Here is a 21523-nt window from a genome sequence, read left to right on the forward strand (position 1 = left end):
TTTGACATCTTACTTCTTCCACAACACTCCAGATGTGATCTTGCCAGGATTTTGTAAAACTTAAGCATAATCTCCCTTCTTACACATTCAATTCCCTTCGCAATAAATTATAACATTCTATTAGCATTCCAAATTACTTGCTGGGCCTACACATTAGCCTTTTGCAGTTCATGCACTTATATTATTTACCTACTATTGCCTCTGGTTCATTTGGCAATAACTTTAAATAGGCATCCTCTGGTTCTTGGCTTTTCCACCATGGGAATGGTTTCACCATCCCTAATCTGTCCAGACCCTCATCATTTTGAACATTTCTATCAAATATTCTCTCAATCTTTTTTCTCTAAGGAGAACAGTCCCACCTTTGCCAATCACTCCACTTAACTCATTCTTGGAATCATTCTCATCATTCTTTTCTGCGACATCAGTATAGCGTTCACATATTTCCTGAAGTGCAGTGCTCAAAACTGATCACATATGAATAGGAAAGGTTTAGAGGGATCTTGGCCAAATACTGGCAATTGGGACTACGTCAGAATGGGATGTCTGGTCAGCATGGACGAGTTGGACTGAAAGATCTGTTTCCCTGCTGTAAAACACTAATGACTCTAAGATCATAATACTCCAGTTGATGCTGAATCTGTCTTTTGTAAAGGTTCATTAGTAGTTCTTTGCATTTGTACTCTATGTTTCTACATATAAAACCCAGGAACTCATATGCTTTTCCAAGCATTGTCTCAACCAGCTGTGCCACATTCAACAATTTGTGCATATGAATATCTCGGTCTCTCTACTCCTCCACCCCTTTTAAATTGCAACCCTTACGTTGCCTATTCTAACTCTTCCTTCCAACATGTGTCACTTTCCACTCCCCTGTACCCTTTCCATCAGTGTTGTCTTCTCAAAATCTATCAATATCCTTGTCAGAGTACACAATATTTCCAAGTTTTGCCATCTGCAAAGTTTGAACACGTACCCAAGTCTAGGTCATTAAAAATAAAATAAAATTTTATTTTGAAATCAAAATTCATAAAATCAGAAATGTTGTAGTTCTAATCCTGATTGCTGGGGAATCCCATTATATTCCTTCCTCCATTTTGAAAAACAAACACTAGGTCTGTCTCCTGTCACTCTAGCAACCTTTTATTCAATGTGCTTGTCAGCAAAGTCGAGCCCATCAACAGCATTGCCTTAATCAAATCTCTATGCTACCTCATCAAAAAAAATTATTCAAATTCGTTAAACACTTTTACACTTACATTCTTCCTGGGATGAGGGAATTATCTTATGAGGAAAGACTGGACAGATTGAGTGTGTATTAAATGAAGTTTATAAGGATAGGAGGTCATCTTATTGAAACACATGATCCTTAGGGAACTTGACAGGATGGATGCCAACAATCTTGTTATGTGAGATACTAAACTTTAAAATAAGGTGTCTCCCCTTAAAATGGAGATGAGAATGAGGTTTTTCTCTCAGAGGGTTATTCATACGTGTAACTGTCTTTATATTTTTAAAGCTGAGTTAGATTACTGATTAATAAGGGAGTGAAAAGTTATAAGGGCTAGATAGGTAACTAGAGTAGATGCCACAGTCAAATAGCCATGATCTTATTGAGTGATGGAGTAGGCTTGAGGGACTGAATGGCGTACTCCTGCTCTTACCTTGTAAGTTCATATGTTTTCTTAATTAACCCATGCTTGTCCAGGTGATTTAATTTCTCCCAAATTACCATTTCTAAAAGCTTTGCCACCAAACAAGATTAATATTGACTAGCCTGTCGTTGCTGGGCTAATTCTTATGCCATTTTTTTGAAGAGTGGTGTCATATCTGCAATTCTGCCCTTTTCAAGCACCACCCTGTATCGAAGGAGGACTGGAAGAGAACAGCCAGTACTTCACAATTTCTAACTTTATTTCCCTCAGTATCCTTGCTACATTTGAGCTGGTCCTAATGATTTATCAGTGTTAACACAGTGTTACGTTAACTCTGATTTTTTTCTTCACAGATGTTGCCAGACCTGCTGAGCTTTTCCAGCAACTTCTGTTTTTGTCCCTGCTTTACAGTATCTGCAGTTCTTTCAGTTTTTATTCAGCCTGTCTAATTTCCTTATTCTAACTAATTTTTGCCCCATCTAGTATTTCAACCATCTCTTTCATTACTGCTTTGGCAGCAGCAGCTTCATCAATAAAGACAGATGCAAACTGCTCATTTAGTACCTTAGTCATGCCCTCTGCCTCCCTGCCAAGGTCCCATTTATGATCCAAAATCAACTTTAATGCTTCTTTTTCAACATGTTTACTATTTTGATTAATATGGCTTATGTTAGTTCCTTGCTGTTCCACTTTTCACAAAATATGCGACTCTACTGTATGGTTGCAAATGTTTTTAAGTGGACATCCTGTTTGATTAACACTATGAATTTTAAATCCATTGGAATGATATTAATTATTATAAAAATTTACAAAATATATAAAATCCTAGAGTCAAAATGGAAAAATAATTAAAAATACTGTATGCGATACACTTAGAATTCAGACTCAAAACTCTTTGCAATGTTGACAATGACATTACACACAATATTGAATTTAGTACAATTTGATTAATAGTTCCAACACTATTATTGACTCTTCAGTTAACATACAAATAGTATAGCAAAAAACAGGACAAGAAAAATAATCCAATGATTACATTTATAAACAACAACTCCAAAGTACTTTTAATTAACAACTGGTCTGAACAATACATTGTAATAATGTACCATCTAATTAATGAAATGTTCTCGTGCAAAATGGTGTTTAAATTATTTGTGCATTTCCTGAATCCAATTTTATCTTCACCAGATAGTAGGAACTGCAGATGCTGGAGAATCTGAGATAACAAGGTGTAGAGCTGGATGAACACAGCAGGCCAAGCAGCAGCAGAGGAGCAGGAAGGCTGATGTTTCGGGCCTAGACCCTTCTTCAGAAATGGGGGAGGGGAAGGGGGTTCTGAAATAAATAGGGAGAGAGGGGGAGGCGGATAGAAGATGGATAGAGGAGAAGATAGGTGGAGAGGAGACAGACAGGTCAAAGAGGCGGGGATGGAGCCAGTAAAGGTGAGTGTAGGTGGGGAGGTAGGGAGGAGATAGGTCAGTCCAGGGAGGACGGACAGGTCAAGGGGGCGGGATGAGGTTAGTCGGTAGGAGATGGGGGTGCGGCTTGAGGTGGGAGGAGGAGATAGGTGGGAGGAAGAACAGGTTAGGGAGGCGGGGATGAGCTGGACTGGTTTTGGGATGCGGTAGGGGGAGGGGAGATTTTGAAGCTTGTGAAGTCCACATTGATACCATTGGGCTGCAGGGTTCCCAAGCAGGATATGAGTTGCTGTTCCTGCAACCTTCGGGTAGCATCGTTGTGGCACTGCAGGATGGACATGTCGTCTGAGGAATGGGAGGGGGAGTTGAAATGGCTCGCGACTGGAAGGTGCAGTTGTTTAGTGCGAACTGAGCGAATGTGTTCTGCAAAGCGGTCCCCAAGCCTCCGCTTGGTTTCCCCAATGTAGAGGAGGCCACAACGGGAACAGCAGATACAGTATACCACATTAGCAGATGTGCAGGTGAACATCTGCTTGATGTGGAAAGTCTTCTTGGGGCTTGGGATAGGGGTGAGGGGGGAGGTGTAGGGGCAGGTGTAGCACTTCCTGCGGTTGCAGGGAAAAGTGCCGGGTGTGGTGGGGCTGGAGGGGAGTGTGGAGCGGACAAGGGAGTCACGGAGAGAGTGGTATTTGTTTTGTGCTAAGTCCGAGTACATAATTGTTAATGTAATGCAAACCTTTCATGAGAAAAAGTAAGTAGCTTACCTTTGGCAATGAGTAATGTGCTGACTTAAAGGATATTGACATTAGAACTGTCAATATTTGTTCATTGTAAACCTGATGCAATAGTTGTCCACCTTAGACTTCTGACGATTCTTTGGCTTTAAGAGGTGTATTTTGCCCTTTTCTTTTAATGAAGAGAGGTCAAGACAGAAGTAGTGAGCGGTCTGCTTCAAGCCAATGAAGTAAACAGGTTGTGAGGCCTTGGGTTTTTTAAAAGGTTGGAACAATAGAAGCAGTGTGAATGGGTGGGGTTAAGCTCCCATCAAACCAGGAATTTACGTCTAGCTTTCAATAGCTGTTGGGGTTGTGATAGTTGCTACATCTCTCTCTCTTTCTCTTTGCTACAATTAGAAGCTTAGGTTCTCTTCCTGCTGCTAGAACTGCATGTGAGACAGTCTATTTCACTGAATTTGCCTTTTTCAAGGGCATGTTTATGGGATGGTACTACATTGGAATTGTTGCTGTTTAGTACTTAAATAATCTATCTTTCTGTTAAGTTTTCCAATAGAGTTAAGTTATTCCGATCTTTTCTTTTGTTTGTAATTTAACTACAGTGTATGAATAAACTGTATTTTGCTTCACGCCTGATAATTTGACCAATTGAATTGCATCTGGATCACAATGGCTGGCACTTGGCATTTTAAATAAGAAAAAAATTAGGGTCTAGGCTATCTCTTTGACATGTTTTGAAGGGGCTTCGTCTGATCCATAAGACTTTAAAACCTGAGCATAAATTGTCTTGTACTTAACCATTCTGGGTTTCATTAATGAAATTGCCACTGATTATTTGCTTGTTCACTAATTTTGTGTCGCCATACACAATCAAAATTATGGTTTCATGATGCCAATGTCAAATTTTATCCTATGTTTTTAACAGGTTGGCTTATAACGTTCAGGCAATTAAGTATTTAATATTTTAATAAATCTAAAACCGATTTCCAAAACATACTTAGAGATTAAGCATTGAAAATTGTTTTGCTAGCTTCTTTTTCTAAACTGTACTTCTTCTCTCCCAATAATACTGATTCATGTCAAATTAATTGGGTACCTTGCGCATGTCATTTTTTTCTTGAGAGACACCAGACAGCAATGGTGACAAATTATTTGGGCACATGACATCACAGCAACGCACAGAATTCAGTATCAGCCACTTAATAAAAATCTAGAGCAAGAACTCTAGCTTACTTCATCCCTGGTCAATGCTAGTTGTAGCAATTCTTATGTTGAGGATCAGCTAGTTCTGAACAAAGTGAAACATTAGGTCTGTATACCTCAGGCTATCTGTACCAACTTGGACATCAGAGTCAGAACTGGGAAAGCAGGAAGATTTTTCTTTTATGAAAATGTTATTTTTGAGCCATGATAGATGGCAAGGGTAGACTACCTAACTGCACTAATGACAATATCAAATTTGGATTGCATGGGTTACCAAAATGAGTAGAGAGTTACTATTAGTAAGATCTATGGTAAAATACCTGCATCATCTGCTCTGTGATTTGTGATGAACGTTCGAAGATCTCTTCCACTCATTCCTCCTAAAGAAAAAGTAGTTTGTATCAGTTTTATACACTTTTTTTTTAAAAATTCAGATAATTGTAAAGGCCACTTATTTTGGATTGTAGACTAAAATGTTGGAAAAGATATTGCTTTAAACCAACCAATTTGTGGAAGAAGTTGCAATTTTTATAAATTACCGGAACTCGTTATGAACTGTATGAACAATGTTGCCTCATTCAAATTGTGAGGGGAGAATTTTAGAAGCATTGACTCCAGGTGTGTGTTCAGGCGGTCTTGCCCAGGGAAAGTCCTTTGCTTGGTTTTTCAATTAACCAGTTGATTATTTCCTGGGCAATTGGCTACAGCCCTGGATGTGAACCACAGAACAGAAACATCCAACCTGTTAAAACCAAAAGCCCTTCAATCTCAAGTGACACAAAAAGCTCCAATGAACTATTCTCACTACTATTTTCCTGTAAATTGCTGTCTTTGCAAGTTGCCCGTTGAAAGAATAAAAGGGGGTGGGGTTGAGGAAACCACCTTCAGAGACACTGAAAGAAGCAAATTCTCAACCGGTGAATAAAATACAGCATCAGTGTGCAAACAACCTCATTTGATCAGCAGAGAATGAAAGAAAGTGGAAGAAACCTAAAGGAAACAACTCATCAACTCCTGTAGTCCAGATTGGTGTTATCAAATTGATTCTCTCTGATTTTTTATTCTTTTTCTATCCCTAGTATTCTTGTCTCTTTATGTTTGCCTGTAAGTGTATTGGCATTCTTTTCTAAAAAAAGGTAGAATTTAAGTTATAGAGTTATAAGTTGCAATTCATGTTTCTTTCTTGCCATTGGTTAAACACAATTTTGATTACAAATAGTGATTCTTTTAGTAGTGATAAAAACCAGTTGTGCATATTCCTATAACCTGAATTACACAGGTACAATTGGACAATTCAAAGTTTTAAACAAGTTTTCACATTTGTGACAAGTCCGGAAATAGGGGAGTCTGATTTCCAGTGCACTACTCCTGTGAGGCATGGCAGAACTAGAGTATGCTCAATATGAAACATTATTCTATAAATTATTGAAGCAACAACTTATTTCACATTTAGAGTTACAATTCAAATTGGAATACATTGTCATTGACCTGAAATGTTGGGTGAGATTTTAAGTTTTTCAGGTTGCTAAATGTTGTCTGCATTTTCTGTTTTTTGTTTCATTTAACACAATCATCTTTATTGTTTCCCAATCTTTAATGATTGTCAATGTAAGTTGAAGCATTAGGGCAGAATCTTAAGGGAATTGAGTGTCAAGAAATGTGGTAGAGTAGGTCTATCTCAACATCAGGAATAACATTCTGCATCCTTTAATTAAGTTCCAGTAAAGGTGAAATCCTCATGAGACAATGGCAAGTTGCCTACTAAGGGGAATTATTGCCTGTTAATGACTTTATTAACTGCAGATCTTGTCCAATTAATATGCAGCTTTCCATCATTCCAGTTGCTATGAATTTTTGTCATGGAAGTCAGAGAAAGTACTTGGCAAATTCAGTTCACTACTTGCTCCGAAGGAACTCCATGTTGAACACCAGGTACCAACATCTCAGGGCACCCCATGTACTACCCTAGACATTGGCATCTGTCATGTGTCAGCCTCTAAAAATCCTAATGAGAGAACTCCAATCCACTTACAGTAAGCTTCTGCACTTTGTTGCTGCACTTCAAGGTTCAATGGAAACTATCATTGTAACGGTCCAGCAAAAACAGTTTGTGTTCAAGGACAAGCAGCCAATCCATGGACTAGACCTGGCTTACTCTCTTCGTGTTCATTCACTTTAAGCTTACTTGGACGCTCCCAGCATCCATGCTTGCTTTCCCATTACTTGCATTTATCTGTCTTGCCCATCAGCCAGAAATACCAAACTGACAGTTCTGCTGTATTGCTGTGCCATTTAGCACAGACATGAAATCAAGAACTTTGTCATGGTTGTCAGCAGATCTCAGCAGTTAGGTCAAACAAGAAAACCTTTGGTCAGGGACTTGGACACGGTCAGTCAGCCACTTAGGGTGGTCAGAGTCAAAATCATCCTCTCATAAGGAATTTGCAGCCAAATGTCAGGCAGCCTAGTACCCGTCTTGATCCACCCTATTGTAGTCTGTTTTCCTGCTGGAATGACTAAAAGGGGCAGATGTTAAGAAAGATGAAAGTGAGTAGCATAGCGGTGTAAGAGATGAGGTTCCCAGGTGTGTCAGTAGGCAGCTAGGGAGGGCATGCTAGGATAGTGCTGTCAGGGGATGTGAATGACAGCAAGTGAGAGATGATATTATAGGCAATAGTGAGAACAGTACAGCATGAGCCTCGGTGGGAGATGGGTACAGTAGCCGAGATAAAGTGAGTGTGAATTTTTGGATAGAAAATTGTAGTACCTACACTGATGGCGTGAAGGCCACTGACCATTTTTTTACAGTTGTGTGCATTCCTCCTAAGACTGCACTGGCCTGAATGGCAACCTCAGACCAAGCTGGCATGGTGGTGTAATGGCTCTACTGTTGTTCCTGGCACCATCCTGTTCAATAGGTCATCCAGGTCTTCGCATGCAAAACAGGACACTAAATTTCCTTCTCTGCCACGTCTGGAACTAATGTCAGTAAATGTGAATGGCAGTCCTGAACAGACATAGCCTGTCAGGGTGCACAATGGCCTTTTAAAGATGGCATTAGGGTTGCTGGTCCATTTCTACAAATATGAATTGTTTCAGGTACAACAAGTGGTAAAATAGGGCTAGAATCAGATTAGAAGGACATAATTGGAGTGGAGTAGGTGGTTAGTGAGGGATGTTTTATAAGATGCGGCAAGAAGCCTCATTGGCCTTGCGGAGAGAAACTCTTCACAAAACTCAGTGAAACTGACACTTAGCCAAAAAAATAGAAAATTCAATCCTATAAATGAGTTTTAGTACTTTTACTGTTCATATTACCAAAAAAATGATAATAGAAAATTTCTTGTAATCTGAAAACTTTTAGTTATAATGCTAACATACAGCTAATTGATAAATCTGTTTTGGCATATGAGTTTTAAAAAGACTTTGGAAAAGAATCAGAACAAAATAACTTGGTTCAATGGTCTTACCCATTATAATGTTGTGACTCTAAGATGTCTGCATACTATATTGTTGTGATTCAGAAACCTTGAGAAAGTTCATTGCCACAAATTTTTGTATTGGCATTAATCTCAGCTACAAGTACCAAGTGATGATGGCTGGCCACATGATGTCTTTGGTAGAAGATAACTTGATCTTGGTGAAAAGTAAATAGTTTTATTACATCTGAGATATCGGATGTCTTTTATAAGACATTGGGCTCAACATAAAAGTGCACATTACCGTTAGCTCCATTGACTTAGCATCAGAACAACAACTTTGAAAGACTGTACAAACACTGGTAAAGACTCACAGTTCCTCCAAAGAGCAGTCATAGCAACATACAGCATGGAAACAGACCCTTTGGTTCAACTCGTCCATGCCCACCAGATATCTTAAATAAATCTACTCCCATTTGCCAGCATTTGGCTCATATCCATTTACATCCTTCCTATTCATATACACATCCAGATGCCTTTTTGACCCCTTAATTGTGCCAGCCTCCGCCACCTCCTCTGGCAGCTCATTCCATCACCCTCTGCATGAAAAAGTTCCCCCTTAGGTCCCTTTTAAATCTTTCCCCTGTCACCTTGCCCTGCCTTCGAGTTTTGGACTCCCCTACTCTGGGGAAAAGACTTTGACTATTCACCTTATCCATGCCCTTCATGATTTTATAAACTTCTATAAGGTCACCCAACCTCAGACGCTCCAGGGAAAGTAGCCCTACCCTATTCAGCCTCTCCGTTTAGCTCAAACCCTCTAACCCTGGCAACATCCTTGTGAATCTTTTCTGCGCCCTTTCAAGTTTCACAATATCTTTCCTCTAGCAGAAAGACCAGAACTGAAGCCAGTTTTCCAAAAGTGGCCTTACTAATGTCCTTCCTATCTTGATTGGCAAAGCCTAGCATGATGTGTTAACCCTTTCAAGTGCTAGCTATGTTATAAAACGTTATTCAGTGAATAAGTGAATCTTATAGCCCAAAAACGTCTCCAGTTCAATCTCTGGTCTCCACTGAGATAACAGCTACAATGTTCTTAAAAACAACTTGCATTAATATAGTTCCTTTAATGTAGCAAATTGTTCAATGGTGTTTTACAGTTAAGTACAACAGACTAAACATTTGGTCAAAGATGGAGAGTTAAACAAGTGTCTCAAAGGAAATGAGAGATGGACAGATAGAGAAATAGAAATTCTTAATTTAGGGCTCAGATCACTAAAAGAACATTCTTCAATGATAGCATGAAGAAAAGGAGGATACACAAGAAGCTAGTGTTGTAGGAAGGAAGAGCACCTAGACTGTTGTAGAGGTGGAGGAGGTTTCAAAGACAGGCAACGGAACGGCCATGAAGGGATTGGAACACAAGAATGACAATTTTAACATAGATGTTTTGGTAAACTGGGAGCCAGCAACCATAAATTGTGACAAATCAATAAGGCATGATGCAACAGTGTTTTGGATGAGGAGCAGTCCATGGGGTGTGAAGGATGGACAGTCAGCCAGGATTGCATTGCAATGTTTGAGCTCTGAGGTGACATACACTTGGAAAGGCTTTTCGGAGCAAATGGAGAGCTCAAAATGAGTGATGTTACAAAAACAGGAGTGACTCTTTCAGGAGATAATTATGGGTTTAGAAGATCCAGACAGCATCAAACAAAACACCAAGATGCAAACAGTCTGTTTTAGCTTAAGGAAGGGGTATGAAATCAATGGTTAGGAAGAAGCATAGCAAAATGGGGGATATTAAAGAGCATTTAACATAATTTTTATCTATATTCACGTGTCATGCTCTAGATTTACTAGGTTCGTACTTGTTCTGTTCCAGTCTTTCAGTTACAATAAGCAAAGACAGAAGAATAGCAAGTATGACGATGTGTTAAGACATTAAGTGACCAAGAAACTTGGACAAATGAACACATTTATTAGAAAGTTACAGTTTCCAAATCATAAAAATGTTAAGAATCATAGATAATGTAGGTTCTCATACAGGATTTTAAAGTTTAAGTATATTCTCCAAAGTAAAGGAAATGGCTAAAGTTGTTAAGTCTCAAGCAAGACCACGTTAAAATATTCCTTTCTTCCAATTGTGATGCTGGTGAAATGATAGCTAAAGAAATGTATTTGGGACAGACATCAATCACATCCCTCTGAAAAAAAAGTAGATAAATAATTGATTGAAAAACTGTTCAGAGGTTAAATATGCATGTAAAGTTATAATTGTTCGATATGCCAGAGTTAGGTTGTTAATGCTAAGTTAATTGTATCATCATGGTGAAGTTTACGCAGGTGAAAGGCATTGATTAATTAAGTACTTAGAGCACATATAAAGGAAGTCTGTTGTGTGTGTGGTCTTAAGGAGATAATGTTTTATGTAAATTGTAAGATTGTAGTTTTTAAAAAAAAAAACTGGAACAAAAAAAAAAAACTGGAACTTAATATTTGGTTGTATTTTGGCCATATGTTGTTGATCTTTGGTCACCTGGTATGGAGGGAGTAGGCAAATTGGAGGACCTCATTGTTGGTCCTCTTCTAGACCTAGCCAAAATGATCATGAACAGGTCTACATAAATGGCTGTCTGCCTTTTTGTGTGTAGTTATGTCTGCACCTGGATTTTCTTGGTAAGGGAATATGCTGTGTCCACTACTATGCTTGAGACCTTCTGTGACCAGAAAGTAATGCAAGAGGTAGAGTGCATGATATCTGCACAAATGAAGTTAACTTAATTTTCTTTTGAACTCTTCTGTCCTTTTTAACAGCCTGATGACCTTTTTAAATTGGTTTAATTGGTTGTTTTATATATTTTAAAATATAAAGAATGTTGAGGCACACAAATACAGTAAATCTAGCACTGAGTTTAAAATGTTAGTAACTAGTCTTCTACTTCCCTATATGGCTTCAGAATGAAAACACAACAGAAAATACTAACCTAAGGTAAAAACTGGAAGCCAGGGGTGGGGGATAGGAAATCAAATTTTTATGAATAATGGCTGAAAACAAATATAAATTACCCATCATGTTCTTGGAATCTGAATTTTATGGTGGCTGGGGTGAAGTATTTAAATAGTTATATGGGACTTGAGTTATGCCTTTAAACAAGGGTAAGCATAATTTCCTTTTTTTTTGTGGGGCAGTTTGGGGAGGATTAAAAAAAATTGGAAGTGAAGTATTTTGTCAGCCAGTTGACTACTTGTTTTGGATCTTCTAAGCCTCATGGATGAAATTTACTAGGAAAACCTCTTGCATACCAAATGAGGTATGGTCAAATTTATAGATTTCAAAAGTTGAGTGGTGAATAGAGCAATGTCATGGATTTATAGACAAGATTGCTGAAATAACCTCTATAATTTAGAAGGTTCTTAGTGATGAGTCACATTTAAATTGCTGTCTCTGTTAAGGTATCAAATAGTTCTTGGTCTTAACTTGTGCTCTATCTCTGAAAACAGCCTTTTGGATCAAATCCCTGCCCTTTGAAAAGGATTCCTGGGGAAGTAGTCATTTCTAGCACCTTTCACAAGAATGAGGTTTTTGCACTTCTGGCTCTGCAACAGAATTAGAGTAATATTACCAGTAATGTTCAGTTGGTGTTTGGTTTCATGCTTGTTACCTGGCTTCTGAATGAGTTAATACCTGAATTGGCAGGAATGTGACAGCAATAGTGCCAATGAAAAAACAAGTAGTTGGGGTTGAATATAGTGATGTGAAAAATGTTGAATGTCTAGTTTAATTCATTGGCACATACTATATTTTTAATCCATAATTTTTGATTGCTTTTATTGCATAAAATCAAAAGTGTTTAAAGTAGTGATTGTAACAAGGTCAGCCAGCTGGACCTCATAGAATGAGTTCCTTGATTGGGGCTGTTAATCTGGTCTAATCAGGAGCTCTGGCTGACAAGCTTGTTTAGGTTTTTTTATGGTTCCTGACTGTATGATGCAGTACTATAGAGAAGGACTATTTCTATGTCAATAAATGAGGACTTAGTGACTAGATACTCCTCTCCAGAGTTACAGGGGGTTTTGCTATAACATGTTCTGGCAACACTAATTGGCTATAAGGTGTTTGACGAATAGGGGAACACTATTTCTAACACGTCAAGTTGTGTTGGCTATGTGATTCCGTAGAGTAGGCAGCTTGCTGTCAGGAGCCCTTTGTTAATAATTTCTACAGTGAACTTGTACAATATTGTGATTGAGTTCCCAGAGAAATTCTCCCTGTCAGCCTTTCTTAAAATTGAAAAGAAGCCAGCAGGTCTGTTATCAGAAAAATTAGGGTGTAGGGAAAGTGGAAAAACAATATTCCTAACTTTCCTTTAAAGGAAACACTGAAGCACAGGAGCTGGGTACAACAGGCTGCTCCAGCAGCCTATGTAAGTAAGCAGTCAGATCATGGTTGACTTGTATTTCAACTTGATTTTTCCATCCTTGCGCCATATCCCTCCATACCCTCGGTGTGGATGGCTGACGGAGTCGAAGTTGCTATGGCAACATACGTGTATATGTCGCAGTCTGGAACTTTGGATAGTCACACGGCTGACCAGGAATCTCCCAAGCCTACACTCTGCTACTGGCAGTGTTGGAAGGATTTGCAGATTGACATGAGATCTTTAGGAGCGCGCCTTCCCTGGCCATTGAGTTCTGAGGCAGGACTTGACCTTCGATCTTGCTTACAAAAGCTTATACCTATAACAATCTCGATCTTACAAAGAGCTTGGCAGCCACTGAAGTATTAAGTGCAGTCATTGTAGAAAATACAACAGCATTCACGCATAACTCTCTCTCAAGCAACATGTGATAATGATCAGACAATCCGTAATTGTGTTGCTGACTATGATATAAGTATTGACCAGGACACCTGGGTAACTGTCCTGCACTTTTTGGAAATAGTGAGGACAGATGTGCAATCAGAAAAGGATCTGCGAAACAGCTGTCACAGTCGGACCAACCTCTTTGAACAGCTGCCGACCGTAGTGCTATCCTTTGAGTCACGCTTTTGGTGGTCTGCCCCTAACTCCGCTTTTCTCGTTGGCCCAGTTATTTTCTATAGCGTGATTTTTCTGGAACGCAACTATCGCGTTCTAGCAGAACCGCCTGTATTTTGGTTTGAGTGCGTCAACCTAAATGAATTTTACAGCATAACCCCGAAACTGAACGTTTTGGTGACGATCTTTCAATCATCACTGGATAATGACAGTGGTCGTGTCAAAATAAATAAGGGAAAAGCCTTAAACCCGCCAAAGCCAGCAACATCCTTGTAACCCTTTCAAGTTTCACAACATCGCTCCTATAGCAGGGAAACCAGAATTGAACACAGAATTCAAAGTGGCCTAACTGATGTCCTGTATAGCTGCAACGTGACCGACCCAACTCCATACTCAATGCACTGACCAATAAAGGCAGGCATACCAAATATCTTCTCTATCCTGTCTACCTGTGACTCCACCTTCAAGGAACTATGAATCTGCACTCCAGTCTCTCTGTTCAACAACACTCCCCAGGACCTTACCATTAAGTGTATAAGTCCTGCCCTGATTTGCCTTTTCAAAATGCAGCACCTCACATTTAGCTAAATTAAAATCCAGCTGCTGCTCCTCTGCCCATCTGATCAAGATCCCATTGTACTCTGACATAACCTTCTTCGCTGTCCACTACACTTCCAGTTTCGGTGTCATCTGCCAATCTACAACCATACCTCCTCTGCTCACATCCAAATCATTTATATAAATGATGAAAAGCAGTGGACTCTGCAAAGATCCTTGTGGCACGCCACTGGTCACAGGCCTCCAGTCTGAAAAGCAAACCTCTACCACCACCCTCTGTCTTCTACCTTTGAGCCAGTCTGTATCCAGTTGGCTAGTTCTCCCTGTATTCCATATGATCTAAACTTGTTAACCAGTCTACCACGAGGAACTTTGTTGAATGCCTTACTGAAGCCCGTATAGATCACGTCCACTGCTCTGCCTTCATCAATCCTCTTCGTTACTACTTCAAAAAAACTCAGTTGTTAGAGTGACACAATTTCCCACGCACAAAACCATGTGGACTATCCCTAATCTATCCTTACCTTTCCAAATACATAAATCCTGTCCCTCATGATTTCCTCCAACAATTTGACCACCATTGGTGAACCTCCAGTCTGCCAGCACCTCACCTGTGGCTAACAATGAAACAAATATCTCAGCAAGGGGCTTGGCAATCACTTTCCTAGCTTCCCACTGGGTTCTAGGATATACCTGATCAAGTTCCAGGGATTTTTCCACTTTTATGCTAACACTACTTGTGGGCTTCAAGCACTGGTTAACAAACTAGATGCAAGATATTGTGAAGTGACCAGCCATCTAGCAATTAGTTAATCCCTTCATGAGAAGAAAATGGTGGATGTTTACATGAGAAATGCACAGGGTGAAATTCCTAGCAGACTTTGCTTTGTTTAAAGAAAAACTGGAAATACTCATTAGGCAGCACCTGTGGTGACAAATAAAGCTAAGATCTTGGGTTGATGATATTTTCTGGCTTTGAAATATTAGTTATAACAGATTTTAAGCAAGTACAAAGCTGATAGATGGAACAAGGAAGGGAGGTCTGTGATTGGAGAGACTAAATAACAAATGGGACGGTTGCACAAGGCAAAAGAAGATAGTAACTGGGTAAGTAAAGGAATAAAAAATCTTGGAGTATAAATAGGACTAGTAGAATCATCACTAATGCTATGATTTGCAAAATAGGGGACAGATTACAATCCAAAATTAAACTCCACATTGGATACTTAAACTTTGGGACTCAACCTGAAAGTGATGTGCAGTTTGTAAGTTTTGATTGTACTTCAGTCCAACAATGGATGGTTAAGGACAAAGACAAGAGTTGGCATCGTCTCAGAATTAGTTGATTTTAAGGTACAATTGAGGTATCCACCAGAATGTTACTGTGGGAATATTTCATTTTTGGTTTGTTTTGAATGCTGAAAAGGGAGGGAATAGAAAGATGTTTGGATAAACTAATGCTGGAAGAGGTGGTAATGACAGATGTTCAATTAAATTTGGAGATTGTGGAAGGGGAAGAGGACAAGAAGAAACTAATCTCCCCAGGAGGGGGAGAGAGAGAACAAATATAGGAAATGGAACAGACACTACCCTTTTCGAGCATCTTTATTAGGTCAATCTACGAAGACTAGTAATTAGGCTGAATGTTTGGCGTAACATTTAATCAACGGGATTTGAGAGAAATTTAACAATGTACACTTAAGAAGCTACTTATTTATCAATCACCATATCTTGCAATGAAATTGTCAATGGTAAAACGCCGGTTTATCTTGGCTCCAATATTTATCTTGGTTTCACAATGCTAACGTGCATCATCCACAAAAACATTCCGGAGCGAAAAAAAAATCAGTTTACTGGGAAAATAATTTACCATTACTTCCTCCTTTTTACTGCCTAAACTGGTGACAATTTGACTCACATCACAGAAGTCCTGGCAGCTGTGATCACATCTCGGATTGATGGGTGAGCCTTTCCCAGAGGCGAGTTCCAGTGCTGGGGGAGCCAGGTGAGCTCGCTGTAGTGGAGGAGGCCGCACTCACCTTGCTATCTTTCTCACTCAGCCGCGGATTGTTGACAGGCGATGCCGCGATGGCAACCAAGTACACCTTTCCCAATTGGCTGATTTCGCAGGGGCAGCGCCCAATGGAGGCGAGGGTAGCTGGTAGGCTGACCAATGCGGCCAAGCCGTGCCCGAGAGCAGGGCGGTGACGCGGGGCCGATCGGTTCCAGCTTCTTCTCACCCTTCGAGTTGGGAGTTGGGAGTTGGGAGTTGGGAGATGTGAGAGTGAGCGGTTGTGGTTGCGGTTGCTGGAGAGGGGCTTTTGTCCCCTTCCAATCTTTTCTGGTGTTTCCTTTCGAAGTGTGGCCCGGTCAGCCAGAGCAGTAAGTGTTTCGGTGTAAGTGAGGAGTATGTATGTGTGGGAGCGAGCGAGCGCGAATGAGCAGGGAGCTTGGTTCATGAGTCACAGACAGGTGTTCGCACACCCGTGGGCCAGAGGAAGGTGAGAAACGTTTCATGGGTGGCTGGGATCCAGAGCTGGCGTGTTTTAATCGTCTCCAACTCCTGCCACCCTTCTCCTGTTCGTGTCTCAATGTTCAAAGACCAGGGACGGAACGATTTCCATGACCATTTGGTTCCTATTGTTCTTGATGAAAACCGAGGCGAGAATACCCACGAAATGATTCATTTCAATTAAAAATGGTGAGGTGGTTTTCCGCGATTGCGGACTGTTTCACTTGAATGAGTCCTTCCCGCAGTGAAGGTGTGGCGGCAATAAAATGAAATTTTCTATTGAGGTATAACTGTATTTTGATTTCGTGTCCTTTTTTTGGCTACGTATTTTCTTCCCTGCCCCTTGTTTAGTATATTTTTCAGTGCAGTCATAATGGGATATGGCCACTGTTTAGAAAACAATCGAAGGGGGTTTGAGCGCTTATTTTGCATCATTATTAGGAAAAATACGCCTTTGCGCCACTGTGCTGCATTGGCTGTACTGGTCTGTCGAGAATACGATCCTTGATTGTTAATGGTGATAAACCAGTCCCTGTGCGGTAACTGGGCGTTACCAAATCTGTGTGTGACTGTGGTTTCTGTTTAACTTTCTACCGGTTAGTAGACTTGTGTTAATATCGAATATTCTTAGTTGCTGCAATTTTTTTGTATTTAAGTAATTCTGTCTGAGACACTGCAGAAACCTAAAGCGGAGCATTGTCAACTGCACATGTATATCTATTCTATCCTTTGATTTTGTTATTGAAAGACATTTTGTAGGCGTGATACGAATTGGGTAACTTAAAGGAAAGTCGTATTTCCAGACAGTTTTAGTGAGTTTTCACTTAATTAGCAAAACGCCAGTTTTTTTTCTTTTGCTTGTTTAAAAGCTAATAAAATTACTTTGTACAACAATATTTTTCTATAGGGAATTTTACAGAAGTCACCTTTAGTAGACAGGTTCCTTGTTCAGACAGCATGCTGTGTTTCTCAATTTAACTTATTTGCTTTCTTTGCATGTATACTGTATTTATGAATAATGTACTTTGATTTTTCTGCTGAGTTTAAGTTGTTTGGACCACCTGTAACAAGTCTTGCCCCAAGTGAAAACAAATCAAATCTTGCATTCTCTTTTCTTTTAAAAAAGGAGCTATGCAGGGATAGAACAGATAAGCAGAGTATGCAAGATGCAGGGTCTTTTGTTAGATTTCCAGATGTGGCATTGTAGGGAGAGCAGCAATAATACCAGTTGCCTCCTAAATTTAACTTGCAGTTGAACCAAAAATGGTGGTGTCAGATTACAGTGTTGAGCAGAAAAAAGATATTGTTTCTTGTGTGCTTCAACTTTTATGAATATTTGTGTGGTGTAGTGAACAGTGAAGAAGTTTATGAAAAGAACAGGACCTTGATCAGCTGGGCCGAGGAATGGCAGATAGAATTTAACTCTGCATAAATGGAAACTGTTGCATTTTGGAAGGCAAACCGGGGCAGAACTTAATTGTAGTGTCCTGCGCACTATTGCCGAACTAAAAACCTTGGGGTGCAGGTTCATATTTCCTTGAAAGTGGAGTCCCATGTACACAGGCTAATAAAGAAAGCATTTGATACACTTGCCTTTATTGGTCTGTGCATTGAGTATAAGAGTTGGGATGTCATATTGCAGCCGTACAGGACATTGGTTAGGTCACTTTTGGAATGCTGTGTTCAATTCTTGTCTCCCTGCTATAGGAAAGATGTTAAACTTGAAAGGGTGCAGGAAAGATTTACAAGGATATGTTGCCGGGGTTGGGGCATTTGGGGAAGAGGCTGAATAAGCTGGGGCTGTTTTCACTGGAGTATCAGAGGCTGAGGGATGAGCTTTTGTAGAGGTTTGTAAAATCATGAAGGGCATGAATAGGATGAATAACCGAGGTCTTTTTTTCCCCCAGGGTAGGGAAATCCAAAACTAGAGAGCATAGGTGAGAGGGGTAAGATTTAAAGGGCCGTAAGGGGCAACTTGCTCACACAGGGTGTTGGGTGTATGGAATGACCTGCTGGAAGAAGTGGAGGCTGGTATAATTACAACATTTAAAAGGCATCTGGATGTGTACATGAATAGGAAGGGTTTGGTGGGATATGGGCCAAGTGCTGGCAAATGGTACTAATTTAATTCAGGATAGCTGGTTGGCATGGATAAGTTTGACTGAGGGTCTGTTTCAGTGCTGTACAACTCTAGACTCTATAACTGCAAATAATGATCTTAAATAAGTAATTTATGCAATGATGTCAATTTATGTCATGTTTATTGTGACCCAGCTGGTCATACTAGTAACTGTAGTGCCTACGTGCCATCTCACTGCATTAGTGACTACTTCCCATCATTCTGAAGTACTGACAAGAACAGGAGGGGCTACTTAGCCCCTTGGGTCAGATCTCATTCAATGGGTGTCTGTATCTTGCCCTTGTAATTGTATCCGGTATTATCCATTCCACATGGCAGCTGGTGCTGAAATGTGCAACTATGTGTCTAAACACATCGCTATCTATATTGAGATAACAAGGTGTAGAGCTGGATGAACACAGCAGGCCGAGCAGGAAAGCTGACGTTTCGGGTCCGGACCCTTTTTTTGTCAGCTTTCCTGCTCCTCTGATGCTGCTTGGCCTGCTGTGTTCATCTAGCTCTACACCTTGTTATCTCGGATTCTCCAGCATCGGCAGTTCCTGCTTTCTCTCTCGCCATCTATATTGTACTAGATTGGCGATTGGCTATTGGCTATTCTATCTTTTCAACTCTTTTTATTCTGGGCATATTGAAACAAATACAGTATAAAAATAGGATAGAAACAACTTTCTTATTTGGAATATTTCAACACTGTCGTCTCAAATGTCTGCACTTTCTAAAGGATACAGAGAGGTTGATTAAACATGACTGCTTCCATGCTGGTAACTATTTATCAATTCTTCTGTTGTTATTTCATCCTCTAGGGAAGATTCTGTCTGCCTGAATACTGAAGCTAATTGGCCTGTAGTTTTCTGGATTAGTTTTAGGGATGCTTTGTCTCTATAGTGCTGGCCACAGGTATTTTGAGTTGTAACTACAGTTTTATGCTCTTACTGTCTGCCAATGCATTGCCACTTTTTTTTAAACAACCTATCCAATGTGCTTTTCAGATTTGCAATTGGCCATCTAATGTTGATTTGATTCTCAGCAAATTCATTTTACTGAAAGATATATTTTGTGTTTGGGGTTTTGAAAGGGTAAAGTTTTTTAAGGTGCAAGAGTTTAGAAATCATTTCTTTCAACTGTTCTTGTTAAAATGAAGTGTCACGATGACCAGTCCCCACCTGCCCCCGCCTCCACCTGCATCCACCTATCACCATCCCACCTACCTTCCCCCAGCACCAACCTACTCTCTCTTTATTTCCCAGTGCCCTTCCCCCTCTCCAGTTCTGAAGAAGAGTCCCAACTCAACATCGACTTTCCTGCTCCTGTGATGATGCCTGACCTGCTGTGTTCCTCCAGCTCCACACTGTTGACTCTGACTCCAGCATCTGCAGTTCTTGGTACCTTTTCCTGTTGTTTGAAAAGCCTGGTGTGAATTCTTTAGACCTGAGGTAACAGTCGGTTATGCAAACTGGTCATTTTGATAATCTGAGATGGTAGGAACTGCAGATGCTGGAGAATCGGATAAAACAAGGTGTAGAGCTGGGTGAACACAGGCCAAGCAGCATCAGAGGAGCAGGAAAGCTGATGTTTTGGGCCTAGATCCTTCTTTAGAAGTGTTGATCCAGCTCTACACCTTGTTATTTTGATAATCTCATTGGGATTTTATGCCATTATAAATTTTAGGACAGATGATGGAACAATCGTTAGTGCACTGTCCTTTGGTAAGTCATGACGCTACCTTTTTGTGAATTTTGTACACTTTGAAGATTTTGCAACCAGAGTCTTCCACTAGGTTTCTCAGTTGGTTTACTTTTAAGCCTTTGTGTCTGTTCAACCTATTATCCAGTGAGAGAATCCCCTTCTACTCACCACTCCTACATTTTTGTTCTTAAAGCCTTTCTTCATTTTCTCTTAAGTGTTTGTGGTGCCCATCTAGTGGGGCTCAACTATAGAGATAGTAAGAACTGCAGATGCTAGACTCAGAGACGTGTGGAGCTGGAGGAGCACAGCAGGCCAGGCAGCATCAGAGGAGCAGGAAAGTTGACGTTTTGGGTCGGGACCCTTCTTCAGAAATGGGGGAGGGGAAGGAAGCTCCGAAATAGAGAGCGGAGGGGTGGGGCTGGGGAAGGTAGGTGGGATGGTGATAGGTGAGTACAGATAGACAGTGTTGGGGATTGGTCAATGAGGTGGGAGGAGCGGATAGGTGGGAGAGAAGGTGGACAGGTTGTGTCAGGTCAAGGAGGCGGGGATGAGAGGGATGTTGGAAATGGGATGAGGCCAGGGGTGGGTAGGTTTTGAAACTGGTAAAGTCCACATTGCGACCATTGGGTTGTAGGCTCCCAAGGCAGAATGAGGTGGTGCTCCTCCAGTTTCCGGGTGGTGTCATTGTGACGCTGGAGGAGGCCCAGGATGGACATGTCACCCAGGGAGTGGGAGGGGGAGTTGAAATGGTTCCTGACTGGAAGGTGTTTCTGTTTGTTGCGAACAGAGCGCAGGCGCTCTACAGAGCGGTCTCCGAGCTTCTGTTTGGTCTCAGCGGTGTAGAGGAGGCCACATCTGGAGCAGTCGATACAATGGACCACATTGACAGATGTGCAGGTGAACATCTGTCTGATGTGAAAACTGCACTCAACTACAGCTGTTTTTGGACCAAATATTATTGAAATGAAGTGCCCAGATTGCGCAAAAATGAAACAAAACATCAGATTTAATGTGTATTAATCAGTGCATTTGGGCTATAGGTGTTTTATTTGTGTTTTGAGTTCTGCATAGGGTTGCATCGCAAATTCTTAATTGCTAACATTGCCACAGCTAAACCGTATAACCATTTTTAAAAAATTCTTGTGATCTGGGTGTTCAT

At 40.5% G+C, this 21523-nt stretch overlaps 1 protein-coding gene across 1 annotated transcript in view; it reads right to left on the bottom strand.

Moving 5' to 3' along the window:
* The window catches only part of LOC109922311 (coiled-coil domain-containing protein 148-like), a 98588-nt gene extending 82514 nt beyond the window's left edge, over nucleotides 1-16074 (bottom strand). The window contains exons 1-2 of the mRNA XM_048599213.1: nucleotides 15945-16074; nucleotides 5331-5390 (exon numbers count right to left, since the gene is read on the bottom strand). Of these exons, the coding sequence (XP_048455170.1) occupies nucleotides 5331-5385 (55 nt within the window). The 5' untranslated portion in view covers nucleotides 5386-5390; nucleotides 15945-16074. The remainder of the gene's footprint in view (nucleotides 1-5330; nucleotides 5391-15944) is intronic.
* Between the last annotated feature and the right edge of the window lie 5449 nt (nucleotides 16075-21523).

Source organism: Rhincodon typus, chromosome 7 (assembly GCF_021869965.1).
Source record: "Rhincodon typus isolate 14 chromosome 7, sRhiTyp1.1, whole genome shotgun sequence".
In the NCBI taxonomy this organism is placed as follows: domain Eukaryota; kingdom Metazoa; phylum Chordata; class Chondrichthyes; order Orectolobiformes; family Rhincodontidae; genus Rhincodon; species Rhincodon typus.